General features: G+C 38.8%; 1 protein-coding gene across 8 annotated transcripts in view; it reads right to left on the bottom strand.

The window, feature by feature from the left end:
• ABCB11 (ATP binding cassette subfamily B member 11) overlaps positions 1 to 17,986 on the bottom strand; it is a 64,198-nt gene that overhangs the window by 9,885 nt on the left and 36,327 nt on the right. For all 8 annotated transcript variants that reach the window (XM_084523188.1, XM_084523191.1, XM_084523186.1 and 5 more), the window contains 11 exons: positions 16,695 to 16,819; positions 15,118 to 15,292; positions 13,644 to 13,757; positions 11,781 to 11,891; positions 10,749 to 10,874; positions 9,203 to 9,406; positions 8,328 to 8,498; positions 6,885 to 7,086; positions 6,114 to 6,189; positions 5,016 to 5,151; positions 3,294 to 3,455 (listed from right to left, as the gene is read on the bottom strand). In XM_084523188.1, the coding sequence (XP_084379314.1) occupies positions 3,294 to 3,455; positions 5,016 to 5,151; positions 6,114 to 6,189; positions 6,885 to 7,086; positions 8,328 to 8,498; positions 9,203 to 9,406; positions 10,749 to 10,874; positions 11,781 to 11,891; positions 13,644 to 13,757; positions 15,118 to 15,292; positions 16,695 to 16,819 (1,602 nt within the window). The remainder of the gene's footprint in view (positions 1 to 3,293; positions 3,456 to 5,015; positions 5,152 to 6,113; positions 6,190 to 6,884; positions 7,087 to 8,327; positions 8,499 to 9,202; positions 9,407 to 10,748; positions 10,875 to 11,780; positions 11,892 to 13,643; positions 13,758 to 15,117; positions 15,293 to 16,694; positions 16,820 to 17,986) is intronic.

Below are 17,986 nucleotides of genomic sequence, written 5' to 3'. Positions count from 1 at the left end.
TGGTACAAATCTAAGAAGCCATCTTTTAGCAATTACTTACACTCACAGCTGTTGATATGTAGGTCAGTTAACTTACCTGCAGTTGTTGAACTATTGCTACTCACAGGTATAAGCCACAGTTTATGTTTGTACTTCTCTGCTAATATTAAATTCATTCTAATTGGATTTCACAGGTAAGAACTGTGATAAATTGCCTCACCTCTCAACTTCTCAGCCTGCTCTCTATGTAGTTAAATTGTGCATTTGAGCTTTACTTAGATCAAAACTATCTTAAACTCTTCTAGGTTAGTAGCTAACATTAGAAAGAGAATAAGAAATTTTCATTACAGCTGCAACGTACAAAATTTCCACAAAAATAAACTTAATTCCTATCTTAAAAGGTCAACCCAAGTTATTTAGTGTTCAAAGTGATCCATACATTAAAGTAACAGTGAGGAATTAGAGCCTGAATTTGAGAAAAAGAAATAGCTGTTCTCTATTGGGAATTCTACTTAAAGTGCTTTTAACTTTGTACATAATAAGTACCTTGGCTGCAAAATAAATCCTGCAAAATCCAGAATGATAATATCTAAACAGCACTTAGCAATGCAAGCTAACGTCTGCTCCAGTGCCGTGCTGTGATATTCCTTTTCAGTAGCAAGGGATATTACTTTCTCAGACTAATCTTTGTTTGAAGAAAGTCACCAGATATGCTCGGATGCAAAACTCTTAATTTAATCCATCATAATAAGAACAAACCAAAATAGTCTGCTGCTTTTCCTATCCCCTTAGTGAAATCCACTGTAGCTTCAGTAGTTTCTGTTTCATCCTGAATTGAACAGGTTGTGACCAACTTTCAACTGGCTTTGTAACTTATGTATCTACAAAAGATATAGCATAGTTTTCTTTCCATCACATGTTCTAGTTAAACAATGGGACCGAATGAAAAATAACAAAGGTGAATGGATGAACCATGAACAGATAAACTGTGTCCTGCAAGAATTCTGGATTTGAGAATTGTTGTAACAGTATGTTAGTATCACCATGGTATGCACTATCTAGACAGGAAGGTAAAACGCACTTCATTGTAACAGTCATGTCACACACATTGTTAGCGTAACACATAACCAGCAGAGTAACTACTCATCATCGCATACATTTGTTAATGTGTATGTGATATTAATTATAGTCCTATGGTACTGTTTCTGTCTCCAGGCTGAACAACCCCAACTCCCTTGGCCAGTCCTTCAGAGGACAGTTGCTGCAGCCCTCTGATCATCTTTGTGGCCCTCCTCAGGACTTGTTCTAATACATCCATGTCCTTCTTGTGCTGGGGGCCTTAGGGTTGAATGCAGCAGTCCAGGATAACATTGTTTGGAAAGAGATCTCTTTACTGCAAACAGTTGGAACACATCTTCCAGCTGAGCTTTGCTAGCACATGATTTCCCATACTCAGACAGTTCCACAATGAGAACCAAAGCACAGAAAGAAGAAACAACTGAGAAACGTGTTTCACAAGTACACTTCTGATCTGAACTGAACAGCTAAAAAGACATATCCAGTGTTATCCAGATCTTCACTGACTTTTGGGGACTAATTTCTGAGCACCTTCAAGGCAGACTCTCCTAAATTTACTCTGATTTTATAGCTGTGGGGATTTTTCCCCTCACTTCTCCAGTGTATTGCTCCCAGAGTACAAGCCTACATGTCTGTCACAACATCACTGCAGATAGTCAAACAGCTTGGAAAGCAGATGCGTGTTCCATCTGCCTACCTTCCTTGGCAGCAGGCAGAAATTTCTTAAATGTATGAATAATAAAACACAGATGTTGGACTTTGCTCATGTTGGCTGTGGCTTGTTTTTTCTTGCAGCCTCTTTCTTTCCATGAACTCAGACCTTCAAGAGGAGGAATGCATCCTTGGCTATAAAGGCATTCAGCATCCTGAAGGATGACTTGAGGCCCTGACCTCCCAGTGTTTAGAAAACCTAGCTCTCAGAAGGAGTTAAAGGTTAGATTCATTGCAGACTACACAAAGCAGTGCCTCACCTGCTGCCTAGTGAAATTCACAGCCCTTGGCATGAGGTCTAGACACTAACAAGCGTTTGGAGACAGCCGACCTGAGGCTAAAAGGCTACAGCATATTGGCCAGGAGCCACTAACTGGACCACCAGGGACAGCCTTAACAACTTCCTGGAGAGAAAGACCAAAGCCAAAACACCCACCTACCCCACCGCACCCCACAGAAAACAACAGTGAAACCTCCAGTTTCTAGAAGCATGTCTACCCCTTAGATCCTGCATTCTTTGTACAGATACCTAACATGACCTAAACAAATAAATGGGGATTGCAACACAAGTTTTACCCTCTCTCTGATAGTTACCTGAACCACTAAACCATACTAGCATTTCCATTTTCTTCCCAGTGAATTTGTCATTACTTTACTCAATAGGAAACAACACAAATCCTCTTGATTCTTGACAATTTAGGGCACTTTCCTGGACATTGGTTACAGCAATGCTGAGTTCCTTCAGCAGCCCTCTAGTTTCCAACTAACTTGGAAAATGTTTTCCCCAAAAAACTGTTTTACAAAAGGAGGAAGCATCCTCTCTTTCTATTCCAGCAAGTGTTTGAAGGAAGAAACAGACACAAGCTCTTGAAAAGTTTCAAGTGAGGCTTGCTGGTAACACATTCCTTAGTGAATGACAAGGTTTAAAAACACATTCCTCTTTCCTGCTTCTTTCATACTTGTTGATGCAAGTCTACTTTCTGCTGGCAGGTATGAAACCTGTTACAATGATCTATCTCTCCCTGGGCATTCTGCAGGGAGCAGACAGCAAGGAGCTGAATGTTCCAGTAATGAAATATGAAGTAAAATGTGAAGTATTTAGGGGGTCCAAAGCTTTCTTAAAGGCTTGACCAAGGCTGCAGAATGAAATGCTGCATGGAGGGATTTCTGCAGGTGTCCCTCCTCACCATACCTGGATGCAAGGTATAGCTTGTCTCACCTAAAATAAACCGTGTGTGTGTGCAGAAACCCACCACCAACAGCTCCTGGAAAGTGAACATGAGAGATAATGAAGCACACATAACAAATGCTAATAAGCCTGCCCCATCAAAGAGCTCAAATGATAGCATGATGACAATGATATAAATATCCCTACTGAATAATTGTTTATAAGCCAGAAGCCTAACCCCATTTGCTTGACAAGATCTAAAGACTCACCCAAAACATGTCAAGTACTGTTTCACAAGTTCCTTCGCTCCCTTCTGCTTAAGAGCTAAAATACACTTGAAAATGTTAGCATTACTTACCCCAAGAATCTGACTGAATAACAAAGCGTAGAGAGGACTGACTGCTCCATTCACAGCTGCTCCCAGAGATCCCAGCACCATGTATGGCCATTCAGAGGCATTGTATTTCAAAATCCTGGTAAATGGTACAGGCTTGATGTCTTCCTCCACAACAACAGGTTCCTGAAAAAAACAGGTTGGATTTATGAAACAAACACATTCTCCCAGTGATGTTCTGCCTATGACGGTGAGATACATATCATCAACATTGTCAGTTAAATGGCTATGTCCAAGTCCCAAACAGCTGCTCTAGCTTTGTATGGGAAGGGGCAATGATGGGCCTTGGCTGCTGCATGGAGCTCTTTCGCAGGGCTAGGGAGTCACAGGAAGGTTACACAAATGACTACTGCTACTGTCCCTGGAGAAAGAGAGACAGATTCATGCCTTATGTAGCTCTACCAATTCCAAATTAAGAGGTTAATTAGGAGCAGACTTTCTGCTACAGAAACTCAGACTGGTCCCAGTCTGCTGTCTCCAGATGATACATTATGCAGTACTCAATACCAAAACTTACGCTTCTTCCTCACAAGGGGCTTTTTATGCCTCTCCTGGAACGTTCTTAAATATGATTTTACAGCACTGTGGGTAAACACATTGATCAGACTCTGCATCAAATTAATAGGTGTGCAACATAACTAAAATGGAGATGTAAGAGTGAGAGCCAGAGTCAAGCTTTATACATGCTAATTATGCCTCCCTTTTGTGAAACATCGTCAGACTATGGACAGAATTCCCATAATTACTCCCAGTACCAGCAGAATATTGATCGTCAAATTATAACTTACCCTGCAGTTTGATTTGTGCAGTATTTCTGCAACACTCAGTGTGCTGAGCTCTGCCATTCATATGTCTGGAAACGCCCAGACAAGACAGACACTGTAAAGACCCATCTGCTGGAAATGGGCAAGGATGAATGGGTGGAAATATATATATATTTTTTTTCTCTTCCTTATGAGCTAGTATCAGAGTCACAGCACTAAAGCCACTTATTTATCCACAGAATAGGCTCAGCAATAGCAGGAACAGAGACTTCTAACTGCTGTTTTCTGCACTGAATATCTGTAGCCCTGCAAAGCGGGGCAGGGAGCTTCATAAGCAATTTGCAAACCCACTGTGAGCATTCCTAAAGAACTGGTTCTATCCTGCATAATTTTAACGTGTTTGTTATTTTCTATACTACTTGATTGCGCAAGGACACTTGTCAGTGAAAGGACTCTGGGCCTGTTAGCAGTGAGGATCTCTCTTTACTCACACACCTTCAGCTGATTTTGAGAAGAAATGGAATTTACTCTATTGAACAAGAAGTAGCATCATTTCTATTACTGAGTAGCTATCACATTTCACAGACTGAGCACCTTGATCTTTTTTGGTTAATTCAACTTTAATTTATATGCCTTTTAATTAATATGTCTTTTTTAACTTGATCTACAACGTATGTTGTTTTAACAAGAGCTCATGGTCTGCTAGAAATTTTATGTGGAACAATAAGCATGAGATCCATCAAAATACAGCTTAGAGGATATAGAAGATAAGACTTGAAGTGGTGGTTTTGTTTGAGAAAAGTATCAACCCCAAAAGACATATCTGCCTATAACAGAAACATACATTTACAGGTTCTCATTAACAAGCAATTAAAAGATGTCCTTTTTGGTTGCAATTTAATAATGAACTATTGGACCTGACCTTTTTGGTTTGTCCATCATCTTCTCCATATGAAGACATAAGATACAGAGACTCTGCCTGATCTCCCGCAATGGATAATGGAGGGTCGGGGACGACATTGGAGAGCTGAGATCTGGACCGCTGCCGAAGTGAAGCTCTGTGAAGGAAGACAGATATAGTCTGTTCTTCACAGTTCAGTAACATAATACTTGCTCTCAAAGCAAAAACAGTTTTCATAACAACTACATCAGGTTTCACTGAAGCAAATCATTGGACTCCCACTGACTTCTTTTTCCTGTGTTCTCTCAACTTTTGAGAAGAAAATATCCCACAGGGGGAATAAATACTTTTCAAAATCTTACTCTACCCCACCACTCAGATGTTGTCTTCTGTGTGACCTGCACTGTTGTTGTTTTTTTTTTTGAGGAAAATTATGGTGTATCCTACTACATTTGCATAAGCTATTAAGACATCAAGTCAATTCACCATTTTCAAGTAGTTCAGTCCAGAAAAACAGGATGCTGAAAAATCCAGCTCTCTCCCCACTGAAACATGACCCTGTGATGTAGGAGATACATTCACTTGCATGTCTGACGTAGGCTTGCCAGAAAGAAATTATAGACGTCTAAGTAGACTGTCTGGCTTGTAAAAAGCTTTCACTTTCATCAAGAAGAAGCCTTAATAAAACTGTCCTCACACATTTTATCACTGACCTCTCAATGTCTTTTCTTAAAAAAAAAAAAAAAAAAAAAAAAAAAAAAAAAAAAGAAAAGTGAATGGATTGAAAGTGCATTAGGCAATATAAGTGCATGGCTGTATGATAGTAATATCAGAAATGGAACATCAATATAGAAAGCCAGAACCTTGCAAGAGGGTCCTATGTCTAGAAATGGGAGTAAAATTGTCTTTCTATTTATCCATGGACCTTCAATCATTAATATATTACCCAAGCTCTTGCTTTCCAAGTGGATGGTGTCTCAATGAAATGTTTGAAGCCCTTCCACCCTTTTTTAAAAACACACAGACCAGTGATTAATTAACATTACTGGGATTATGGAATGGTGGGAGAAATTTAGAAATCCAGAAATACTGAGATTTACATTGATTTTTAAGACTTACCGCAAACTGGCCCGATAGCTTCCTCTGCTGAATGACTGGATTTTCTCAAGATTTGGCTCAATGTTATTCTCTGTTGCTGTAAAATACAGTATATACAGCTCTTTAGTTTGTGCTAAAATTACATACAACTTAAGTCCAGTGTTGATTTGTAAAAAAGTGCAGTCACCAAGCTATAATTGAAATACTTTGTAGAAGGCAAGGAATGTAGCACCACTTTGCTGCTCATCCTACATATACCCCAGGTTTTAATATTTGTATTTGACAAGATGAAAATATTTGAATATAGGGCCATCTCACTTGGGATGTGAGTGCCCAACGCTGTTTCCCTATTTTGATACTGTAATTGTTCTTTTAAGACAATCATATCCAAGTTATGATGCTTCCAAAAATAAAAAGGTCATTCTACTAGACCTCCATTTCCAGAAGCTTTTATTCAAATCTTCCTCTAGTAAAACAAACAGGGTGGTTTCAAAATACTCTGTAATTTGCTTGTATTTCAAATGTGACATGGCTGGACTGTCAGCACAAAATCAAAATATAAAATGGCGGGGTACTGCTGATGAGGATTAATATTTCAGGGCAGATCTATAGAATGAAGGTTATTCAGTGTACATGCAGTAAAAACCTTTTGGTTAGGGCTATCAATGTATTACTTTGCTGATTGCTAAAAGTCAGTCATTAAGAGGGTGGAGAAAGCACTTAGCCCCATTAAAAATAATCTATATTTTGTGGAATTCTACATCACTTTGTTAAAGAAAACAAGACACTTACTTTCTGTTGCTGCTCTAGTAAGTGCTGCGTCTCCTTTACTCTGCAAGGTCACCAACATGAAATAAACCCCTTTTCTCTTCATGAGTTCCTCATGAGTTCCTCTCTCCACAGCCCTTCCATGCTCAAATCCAATGATGACATCAGCAGCTTTGATGGTTGACAGGCGGTGAGCTATAGAGATCGATGTGCGGCCGAGGCGAGCCTGACAGGGAACAAAACCAGCCCCAATCACAGGACAGCAAATGGAAACGCTTGGAACCAACGCTCTATCACCTAAAGTTTCTCTAAATCAAAGGCAGTCTTTCATAGCCCACATATTCCCCACAAAAAAAAAAAAAAAAAAAAAAAAAAAAAAAAAAAAAGGAAAGGAAACAGACACCTGGGTTCTGCTACCTGGGTTCTGCCAGCAGTCCAAGCTATGTGAGAACATCTTTTTGCAGTATGAAGCCTGTGAAGGGGCACTGCTGCAGCACTAAGTGTTTTAACTTGGACTCGGCACTAACACTTGTTGGAGTGCAATTATCTCCAGCTTTGCAGAGAAACCCAGACATTTTCAAAGTTCTAGAACAGTCAATTACACATGATGGATCACTGCAATATTCTTTGCTACCAGAGAAGAAGAATTATTCCTGAATGTAATTCAAGTGTTCTGAATGTGTTGCCTTAGCAAAGTCTTTCTTGGATTCATGGACTGAAGTTAGGAAAAATGACCAGGATTGCAAGTGACACCTCTCTACAGACTGTAGATTCTTCTTCAGTCATCTGACAGTTATTGTCTGTGTGTAGCATTCCAATGGCATTAGGAATGGCCTTTGTTTTAGCAAAATTTACACATGACTAAGCTCCCTTTATATTAAATGTAGAGAAAAATTGGCAGCTTTATTTTGACTTATCTTATATATTTACTGTAGAATTAGATGAATCTACCGGGGATCCTATCAATTTTATTGGTCACCTCTCTGAAGGCTAAAAGGAGCTTAGCACAGCTGGTTTGGGAGTAGTGGTCTATGCTGCCAATATTTAGTTTTATTGGATGAATCAGACAGTTGACAAGGAAAAGAGTCTTTCTTGGCATGGATAGAATTGGTGAAATCTTGACAGTCCTTAGCATCTTATTACTTACTTCATGCCAAACTCCCCTCATAAGGGGTTTGCTGTGGGACTCAGAACACATGGACTAGATCCTAATTCACACAAAACAAGATGGAGCATAGAGAACCCCAGGATAAGCACTTATCTCTGGAACTTCAACTGGATAGTTCCCTTTTTCCAATGCAAGAAAAAATATTTCCTTCCAATAATACTAAGGTTCTATTTCTCTATAGGAATACCATTAAGAAAAGGTCTTTACTGCTTTGTTGAAATTCAGCAGCACTGTCTGCAGAATGCATTCCAAATAATTTCTGCCCTTGTAAGTCTAACTTATGTTATACTATAGCAAACCTTATGAAGTGCTTCTTGGACAATAGCTTCACTTTCATTATCAAGTGCTGAAGTTGCCATATCCAGTAGCAGGATTTTAGGGTTTCGCACAAGGGCTCGGGCAATAGCTATCCTCTGCTTTTGACCTCCACTCATCTGGCTTCCACCCTCTCCAACATGAGTGTCAAATTGCTGGGTAAAGGAAAAAAGAAGAAATTTGTAACAAAGAGGTCTATTAGAAATCAACGTAGATACTGGTACAATGTCTCTCAGACTTCTCCTGGGAATAACTTGGAAAATTTTTCATCTTTGAAAGAAAAAAAAAACATCATTAGTGCACCAAATGCAAAGGAGAGCTGATGAAGTAATTTTCTTCATAATGAACAATGTTGTCTTGCCTGGAGCAAAGTGCCAACCCCAGACCAAAAGAAGCATGTACTGATTTAAAAAAAAAAAAAAAAAAAAAAGTGCAGTGATCTGTTTTGGCTTAGAACAACTCTCTCAGCAAAAGCTGCATTGGAGAGGAAAACACTTGCCTACTCTCCATCAGATGACTCACCAGCAAGCTTTCCAGAGAGCTGGATTTGTCTGCTGATGGCATGTGACTCATGAATACTGTGTCTCTGATTCATGATTATCGCACCAGCTTCAGGTAGAGAATTAGATAAACACATACAGCCTAAGATCTAGACAGCCAGAATAATTTATAATTATGTATAATATATATGTGAACTTGGTGAAATCCACATAGTAAGACCTAATTAACTCTGATCTGAGGACAGGTTACTGCCTACTCTCCATTTTAATCTTCTGCCCATCACAAGTGGCTGCATGAGGGGAAAGACACAGAGAATCTCTATTTTTCCATCAAATTTTACTTACAAGGCACAGCATACCTGTGGCAAGTCCATGATAAACCTGTAAGCATTGGCTTGTTTGGCTGCTTTGATTATGTCATCCATGGTAGCCTCATCCCGACCATAGCGAATGTTCTCTGCAATTGTGGTAGCAAACAGCACTGGCTCTTGCTCAACAATACCAATCTGTGAGCGTAGCCACTGGATATTAAGGGAGCGAATGTCATGGCCATCCAGAGTAATCTACAGAAGCCAAATAAAGCAAGGACAAGCAAAATAAAATTCAAGGACATTATTCCCTTCGGTCCAGAGACAAAGAAAGACACAATAAAAATAAAGGGCTTATGATGTTGTTTTTCTATGCCCAGTGTAAAAAAACAGCTTTCATACAAGAAAAACTACAGTGTAGTCGCAGAAGTGTACAATAGTTCTAGTGTGTAGGAGTTGTGCTTTTGATTTAATTTCCCAACACCTCTCTTTTCTTGGTCTCACAAATAAAGCCAGGCAGAAAGTACCCATCAAAATTTCTTTATTTAAAGGAATTACAAATTTGAGCATATACAGATGATGTATGTTTTCCATTAGAAAAATGGATTAACTGCTCCATAGAGGGCCAGGCAGAAGAATAAACCATCCTCCGACGTCTCCCTGCAGACACTTTTAAAGACAGGTAGTTACTTTCAAAGGGAGCAATTTCTATTTTTTAGCCTGATCTACTCACAAGGCCTCAAAGTATGTCTGTGTACCTCATTTTCTAGTCCTTATCTTTCATCTGTGTAAATCAAGACCTCTAGCCAAATTTATTCTTTTGCCTCGGTACTGGGGAGGAAGCTAATGAAGGGGAGGCCTTTTTTGTAAAATGCAGACAAGCAAAAGTTACAAAAATTTTCTTCTTGACAATGGAAAAAGAGAGCTTGTTGTGAGCAGCACCACTGTATTTTCATACATTTTCTAGTCTCCAAGATTCCAAAGTACTATTAGGACATATGATGAAATGTTCTTTGTGAATATTGAAACTTTTGGCATGAAAAACACAAGAAGGAATCATAGAACACACACCCAAATGTAACGGAGTTCTGCATAAGTGAGTTTTGCAGACTATGCTGACACTAAGTTGGTTTTTGTCTCTTATACATTCAAATACAGGTCACCATATGTGTGATTTGTGCCAACTAGGAAAACAGAAAAAGAATGAGACTTAACAGATGTAGTTCATATCCTTAGACAAACTATTATTCAATGGTAATGGCAGATGCTAAATCAGTATTATGGGATAATGATTAAATGTTTAATACTGAGTTTCCCGTAACATAAAATGGTTTGTCACTCCTGAATTATTTTATCTATAGGTACAGATTTTATTCAGGTTGTCACTGATTTTTATTTTTCTCCCAGCAGTTTTTCCCATAATTTTTGATAATATTATCTATTCAGTATTCCCCTGAGAGGGGATTTCACTCATTTCTTTATTGGATTAAAAAAAAAAAAGTTCCTTAAAAAGTTCCTTTCCATCTCAGAGAAGAGACCAAGTCACTCTTCGGAGTCCCTAAGACTAGAGAAATCCCTGCTAGAACAGGACACTCACCATGCCATCAGTGGGGTCATAGAAACGCTGGATGAGCTGTATTGTTGTACTTTTTCCAGCTCCACTAGCTCCAACAAAAGCTGTTGTCTCCCCTGCTTTAATAACCATATTAATGTTATCCAAGATCTGGAAAGAAAAAGGAAAAGAGAAAGAATCTATTCATTCTAATTCTCTCACTGTCATATAGGCAAGCAGCAGGAGGAGATCCATCCTATATTCTTTATCTTTACATGGAGATTCAAAGTAAACATACAAATTTAAAAAAATATATATATAAAGAAAGAGGAAAACGGAAACGTTTTTTTTATTTTGTTTGAAGAGTTCATAAATGCAGAACACAATTTTCCATGACAGGCATCAGATTTTGATATTTCTTTGTTCCTGTTTTTCGTCATTAAGAACTAGTGAGGCTAGTTCCATTGAAAGAACTTGGTAATAAATCCCCTTTAAAGAACAGTCTATATGAATTATGAATGCCTGTTAAAGCATAACTGTTAGGAATGTAAAAGTGAAATTATATAGAATAATCTGATACTTCATATGCTTCTTTGTCTGCCAAATGCACTTTCCAAGGAGGATTTGTCACTTCAAACACAGCAGTAGAGAAATAATGGGCTATACAGCCAGTGCCTTCTCCTAGATTGTAATGGGTCACGTGATACATCCCCAGGGTAATGGAAGATTTTTAGAAAATTTCCTTGCTCAGTTCAGCTTATTACTTGGTCTCCTATTCTTGCACAAGTTGATAAAAGTGCACAACTGATTGCAAGAGAAGCTGTATGCAGATGAACTTTCTGAAATCTACAAGTTTATGTTCAGCGGCAAAGAATACATATGGCAACAGATATGTCAGAATGGTAAAACAAAATAATGGTAAATAGAATTACACCATTGATAGAAGAATTATTTACCGCCTACTTTTAAACAGAAGGTCTAGGCTTATGGAAAGCAAACTACTGAAAATCCAGAAATTGCTGGCAGGATATATTTTTTATAGTAAACGTGTTCACAAAAGAGATGATGAATAATTACCTTTACATCAGGTCTGGAGGGATAATGGAATGTTACATTATGAAATTCAATTTCACCTCTTACTTTATCCAGCTTGTAGCCATCTTCTGACATGCAGTCAATGGTGGGTTTCTAGGGCAAAATGTATTGTGTTATTTACTTGCTGTTAAGCAGCCAACGCTGTTGCAGTAGATAAATATTCCCAATACCATACAAAGCCATGGCACCTTTGTTTGAACAGCACTTGGCTGCATTGAACCAGCAGCAGGATCTGCCCCTGGGCTAGCAGGCAAGGAACATGAAGTGAAAGACTAAAGTGATGGGAGAGCTGTCACTGGCAGCTATCACAGGCAAAATGAATGCACTCTCTTTTCCTTTTATGCTTACTGCACTTACACAGTCTACTATTCAGCTAGGTTTTGCTGAACAGAATAGTTAGAATGCCTCATGGATGCAGCTAAGTTAATTTTGCTAGCTCCTCAGGACTAAAATGGCTACTACTTTGCACATATAAACACACTCTTACACCACTGGAAAAAAAAAATAATTGCTGAAAACCTACACACTTCATCATTTTGCATTTCAAGCATCCATCCCTGTATGCCCCGTCCTAGGAGATGGAATTCTGATTTGAGATTTTTCCACAAAGTGCTTTGGGTCTCACATATGTTTGGCAAGGCCTTGGGTATTGTGGAGCACAGAACTAAGAAATGAAGTAATCCTGCAAATAGGAACTGCAGTATGACCACGTAAGTTTAGTGCCAGAGAAAATCTGTATGAGGGCAGAGCTGAGCTTTTACTATCAAATCACAAACCTAGAAATGCAGCAAGCAGATGGATTGAATTTGTCACCCTTTCCTCTATATGGACAAAATCTCACATTAGCTTTTTTTTTTTTTTTTTTTTTTACCCTAAGGTTATCTGACTCGGCCTTATCTTGAATTTTGTGATTAATCATTACTGTTGCAAATCTTTTTTTTGCTTTCTAAATTTTTCTCTAAAAAACACTTCCCTTATTCATCTCTTTTTCAGTTATCTTAGAGCAAAAGCCTTAGATTATAAAGTGCATTTATAAGGCATCTATGTTATCATTATTATAGAACACTGACGGGTTATGAAAAAGTCCATTAGCATTACCACAGCTCTTTGAGTTTCTTTATATACCATTATGTGCACTGTAAAGACAAGCAGCATTTTAATGTGTTTACACACTTTTAAATAGGCACAAGCACAGTAAGGCCTGTCAACGACCAGAGATATAAAGTACTGTTAAGAAATCTACAGTGTTCTGTCGGCCACTAAATATATGCAGTTAGAGAAAGGCATCCTCATGAATAGATGCCAACGGCGCTCAGACTTTCTTATGCAAGTTTATTTCAAATATGTATCTGTACAGAGAATATTGTGATGAGCATTTCTGAATGCTGCAAGATCACTGCCTGCACTCATCTGGTCTCCCTTTGACTCAAGGTATAAATCCACCTTTGACACCTAAAGTCAATAGAGACACAACTTTTGATACCATCTTGGGGCTGGGAGCTAGGTGCCTGATCAAAATTTGACTGCAAGGCAACTGATAGTGCCTGCCTGTACAATTTTTGTGCACCTGCACTAACCAGGAACCGTATGTGAGTATGAGGTATAGGAGTAAGAAACAGCAGTGGCTGAGGTAAAGCTTCATTATGCAGAAACAGGCTGCTTAAGGAATCTGTTAGGCAACCTCTCTGAGCGTGTGTGCATGCTGCTAGACTCTTCTATTGCACAGTCAATCTTTCCTTAATTGCTTTCATTTTTCCTCATTTACACTGTGGATAAACTGCAGCTGCTTGAGGCTTGTTTATTTTCCCACCACACAGTGACACAGCTTAGAAATGTGTTACTTACTTTATCTATTGTCTCAAAAATGTCTGTTGCAGCCCCACGGCCAGTGGCAAAGGCTTCTAGGCAGGGAGATGCCTGACCAAGATTTAAAGCTCCTACTAAAACACCAAAGAAAACCTGTAAAAGCAGAAAAAGAGATCAACAAAATCTGACATCAAATCTTTATTACAACTGAGAGTTTAGACAGGCAAATCAAACTACAGTGGCTTAATGAGTTCTTGTGCATCAACCGAGCTGCAGTGACTCACTATGTGAGCATAATTAGCTCACAAAAAAAGCAAACAAATGGCTCTTAGAAACAATTTTCATTATCTTTCACAACTTTGCTTCCAGGTTGAACTAAATCAAGTTATCATATTTGCACTGGCCTAAGCATATATGCACTCATATCTTTACTGACTTCTGCTAACGTGTTTTTTGAGCCACCTTACTTCGACTGCATGCCTATGCCTTGAAACAAGGGCTGAAACTGAATGTCAGTGGCAAGTAGATTATTTTGGAAATGTCTTTGACCAGTAAGCAGACAAGAGTCTACAACATTTAAAAATACAAAGCATTTTAAAATGCATTACAATCTTTGTATATTGCAGTTCCTATCTAAATCAATACAAAACTTACTTCTGGAGCAGGTACCAGCTACAGGGAGTATTTTGGTCTCCCTCACACAAAGAAGTGTATGGGCTACTACCAATGCTGGATATGCCAGTATATGAGATTATGAAATTATTATTTCAGTTCTCTATTGTGACATCTGGGAACATTTGTCATCTCTTCATAAATGGCCTTAGGTCTTAAGTTGACCATTTCTGCAGGTAGCACAGATGCTCACTGTTTCAAGTCCTTTCCCAACAACCAAAGGGAAGAGTTACTCACTAGCGACCTTCCTGGGAAAGCCCCACAATGTTCTTTTAGTCTAAGCCTAGGACAACATGACAAAAAATGAGCCACAGTACCCATTCATCCTGTCAGGACTGACAGAGGACAAATGCAGCTGGACAGAGCATCCAGTATCAGAGGATACTTCAAGAGTCCAACCTTGGATCTTGGCCTTGCAGATCAGAAGCAAGTGAAGCTGGAGCACATCAACCAAAATTTGATAGATTTGATAAAACTTTGTTTGGCCAGGTTCCTCTTTATCAGTGGTTTTATTTTTATCAAAATAAAAGTTCTTCACAGAAGGCAATAACCCAGATGCCACAAGGCAACACACGATATGGGAAAGCTAGTTTCTGATCTCTGTCAGATGTGTACCAGGCTCTCAAATGCAAGCATTATTCTGATCACCGTAGGCAGCATTTTGAAATATTTAAAATATACATGGATTTTTTTTCATCTTATTCAGTTGTGTCATATACTTTCAAACATACTGAGCAGTGACCTTGCAGTAAACAACCAGATACCAAAACATCACAGGTAAGTGTTCTAGAAATGTTTTAAGAAGCAATCCAGAAAAGTTGCAACAAGCTAAAATAGGTACCTGTAGAAGAGTACCAGGTGAATATTCATCTTCTTCAAGGACAAGTTTAGAGCCATACCAAAAGGCTAATGCGTAGCACAGGAAAATTACAAACCACATGTATCCAGTGAATAATCCCATTATTACTCCTTTTCGAATCCCCCAGTGCTGAGCAAACACCAGATTCTTATCATATCTGTAGAAAAACACAAGTGAATGAAATGAACTTGATAGTAAAATTAAAATAAACAAAGACCAACAGAACAAGGTGTCTTCAGTGGCTGACTGTGCTGCAGTGAACACAGGGGCCACGTGAGGTTGCTACCTCTCAGTCTGAAGCGAGAGACCCCGACTACTTCTGCTGAAACCAGCAGTGCTACCAGAGTGTGAAATCACTACATGTTCTAGTGCAACAAGCCCAAGAAATACCACACTCACTGCAGATACCTGGCCAAGTGACTGGCAGTTTTAGCAGAGTGGCATGGGATTTGACAATTTGCCCAAAACCTCAGAGGAAGTTCTACAACCATATAATGCTTTAAATGAATTCAAGAGAAAACTGTTTAACATCATCAAATCTTGGTGATGAAAAGCACTGATAAATATTAAGTGTAACTGGGAAAGATATGAGCAGCAATCGGCAATCTTGGCAACAAATGAAGCAAATAGTTTAGATTCAATCATCTAAAATTCACCTTGCCCTTATTTTTTTCTGTTGAGCAAGTACTTCTGAAAACCTAAGACCAGCTAATTAGATATTACAGGTGTTTTAGGTAGAATTTAGTCCAAATTTGAACCAAATATTCTATTCAATTTTAGAACCATGTCTCCAGCATCAGGTTAAAGATTAGGTATGTCTGTAAGAAGATGAGGGTGACAATGACAAAGTGTTCAGGTAACTGAGAAAGACATAAGATTGTTTTCATCTCCCTCAGATATTTTTACCAGTATTTTCATTTAATTAGTTTTAAGTATTTATAATGTTCATTTACTATTGTTAAGTACAGTTTCTGTAACTATCACTGTTACTACTTTCCCTGACATCTTTTAATTAAGTTGTATTTTCATGCTCCATATTGCAATATTTAAAATAAAGCAACAAGTAATACACAGGTACATGGCAATGTACGTAAAAACAACAGACAACAATACGTGACGAAACTTTTCTTTCCCAATCCAAGAAGATTTTGTTTTTAATAATACAAACATTCCTACTTTACAGTGGGCACAACAAATATGAGTCTTTGTGGAGGCTACGACACTTGCAACTAGTTTTTTTTTTTTTACTTAGCTTGAAAGTACCCAAGGTTTTCAGATGTGCTGCAAATTTGCAAGTAAGTTTCTGCAAGTGAGAATGACTGGACGATAGTATTTCTGATGTTTTATTTCACTGATTTAACTATGAAATTGGTTTTGCATAAATAATTCTATTTGAAAACTAAGTTTTTGCAACATACATACATTTAATTCTCAAAGCTATTTGATGGTCACTGTTTCAGAATTCAGAGACTAATTGAAGTGGATTTCTGAAGTGTATTCCAGTGCTATTTTGCTACAGGAAAAAGAAACCAGAGACTCTATAATTTGTCTGAACAAACCTTTCGACCTCTTTCTTCTCCCCACCAAAAGCAGCCACTGTTCTGATGGATGAGAGCACTTCGTCAGCCACAGCCCCAGCTTTTGCATAAGCCTTTAGTTCTCGGCCTGTCAGTTTTGCCACAGCCTATGAAACCATAAGAAATGTTGGTTACAGCTCAGCTGTAGGTGCAGACAAGGACTGCAGTGAGCAGTGCTGATTGCCATGCAGTGCCGCCTGCCCTGCATGAGGTCACTCTGTTAGCAGCTCTGCTCCTAACAGCACACTGCCCACTCAAAGGCTTGTCTTTGTGTTAGGGTATATACCTCTGCAGCATGTTTTGCATAGCAGTTAATCCCATTTGCCAACAGCTCTGCTCCTAACAACTAGAAAGAACACCTCACAACATCTGCTTTTGCTCCCTCCCTTCCTCTCTTGGCTACTGGGTGGGTTATAGCAGACCACAGATTGAGGATGTGTGCATGCTGGGAGGAAGGGTTAGGTTAAGCAGGAAGAGCAGCCTTTTAGCCACTTAGCAGACACAGCCTCGGGAAGAAGAAGCAATGGAACTGATGGGGGAGGATGAAAAAAGATGTTGACCACCACTAAGCTTTGTTTCGTGGGACAACAGTAAGCAGCTTCCTACACAGCATCTCAGAGCATACTGGCTGCTGAAAGATTACTTAGGCTCAAAAAATGCTCACATTAATGGATGAAAATGTTATCATGGACTGTTGTATAGAAAGCTACTGTATTGCATCAGGAGCTAAATACCCCTGGAAATTGTAAAGCATCATTACTTGTTTGCCCTCTTCAAATACACTACCCTAGACATCTATTAGCCACTCCTAGAGGGGAGAAAAAAAAAAAAAAAAGCTAAATTGATGGTGGGGATGCTTTCTTTATGCTACAAAACAAAGACTTGGGATAGTAAGGTTCATAAGGAGGAAATGGATGTGGGTACATGAAAGGAAAGAGATGGGGACAGAGAAAGAAGAATTAAAATTGGGAAAAATTAAAACTGGGAAAATGACAAACATAAAGGGGAATGAGGTCAGAAAGAAATTGCAAATGAAGTAAAGATGCATTTTGGAATAGATTTCATTCCCTGCCAGAATGCTGTTCTCCCACTTCACACTGAGTCATTATTCATATCATCTGCTTTGCAGCCAGCACATTGCAGAAGGAGAGCAGGAAGAAACAAAATTTGTCAGAGTTACACTAGAAGTTTGATAGCAAAATGTCAGCAAACTGTTCCTGAGGTAAAGAAGAGAGAGAGCTAGTCAGAGGGCTGATCCCAACCAAGGAGCATGA

The sequence above is a fragment of the Aythya ferina genome (genome assembly GCF_964211825.1).
Source record: "Aythya ferina genome assembly, chromosome: 6".
Taxonomy (NCBI): Eukaryota; Metazoa; Chordata; class Aves; order Anseriformes; family Anatidae; genus Aythya; species Aythya ferina.
The sequence above is the reverse complement of the archived record's forward strand: the minus strand, read 5'-3'. Positions and strand labels throughout refer to the sequence as shown.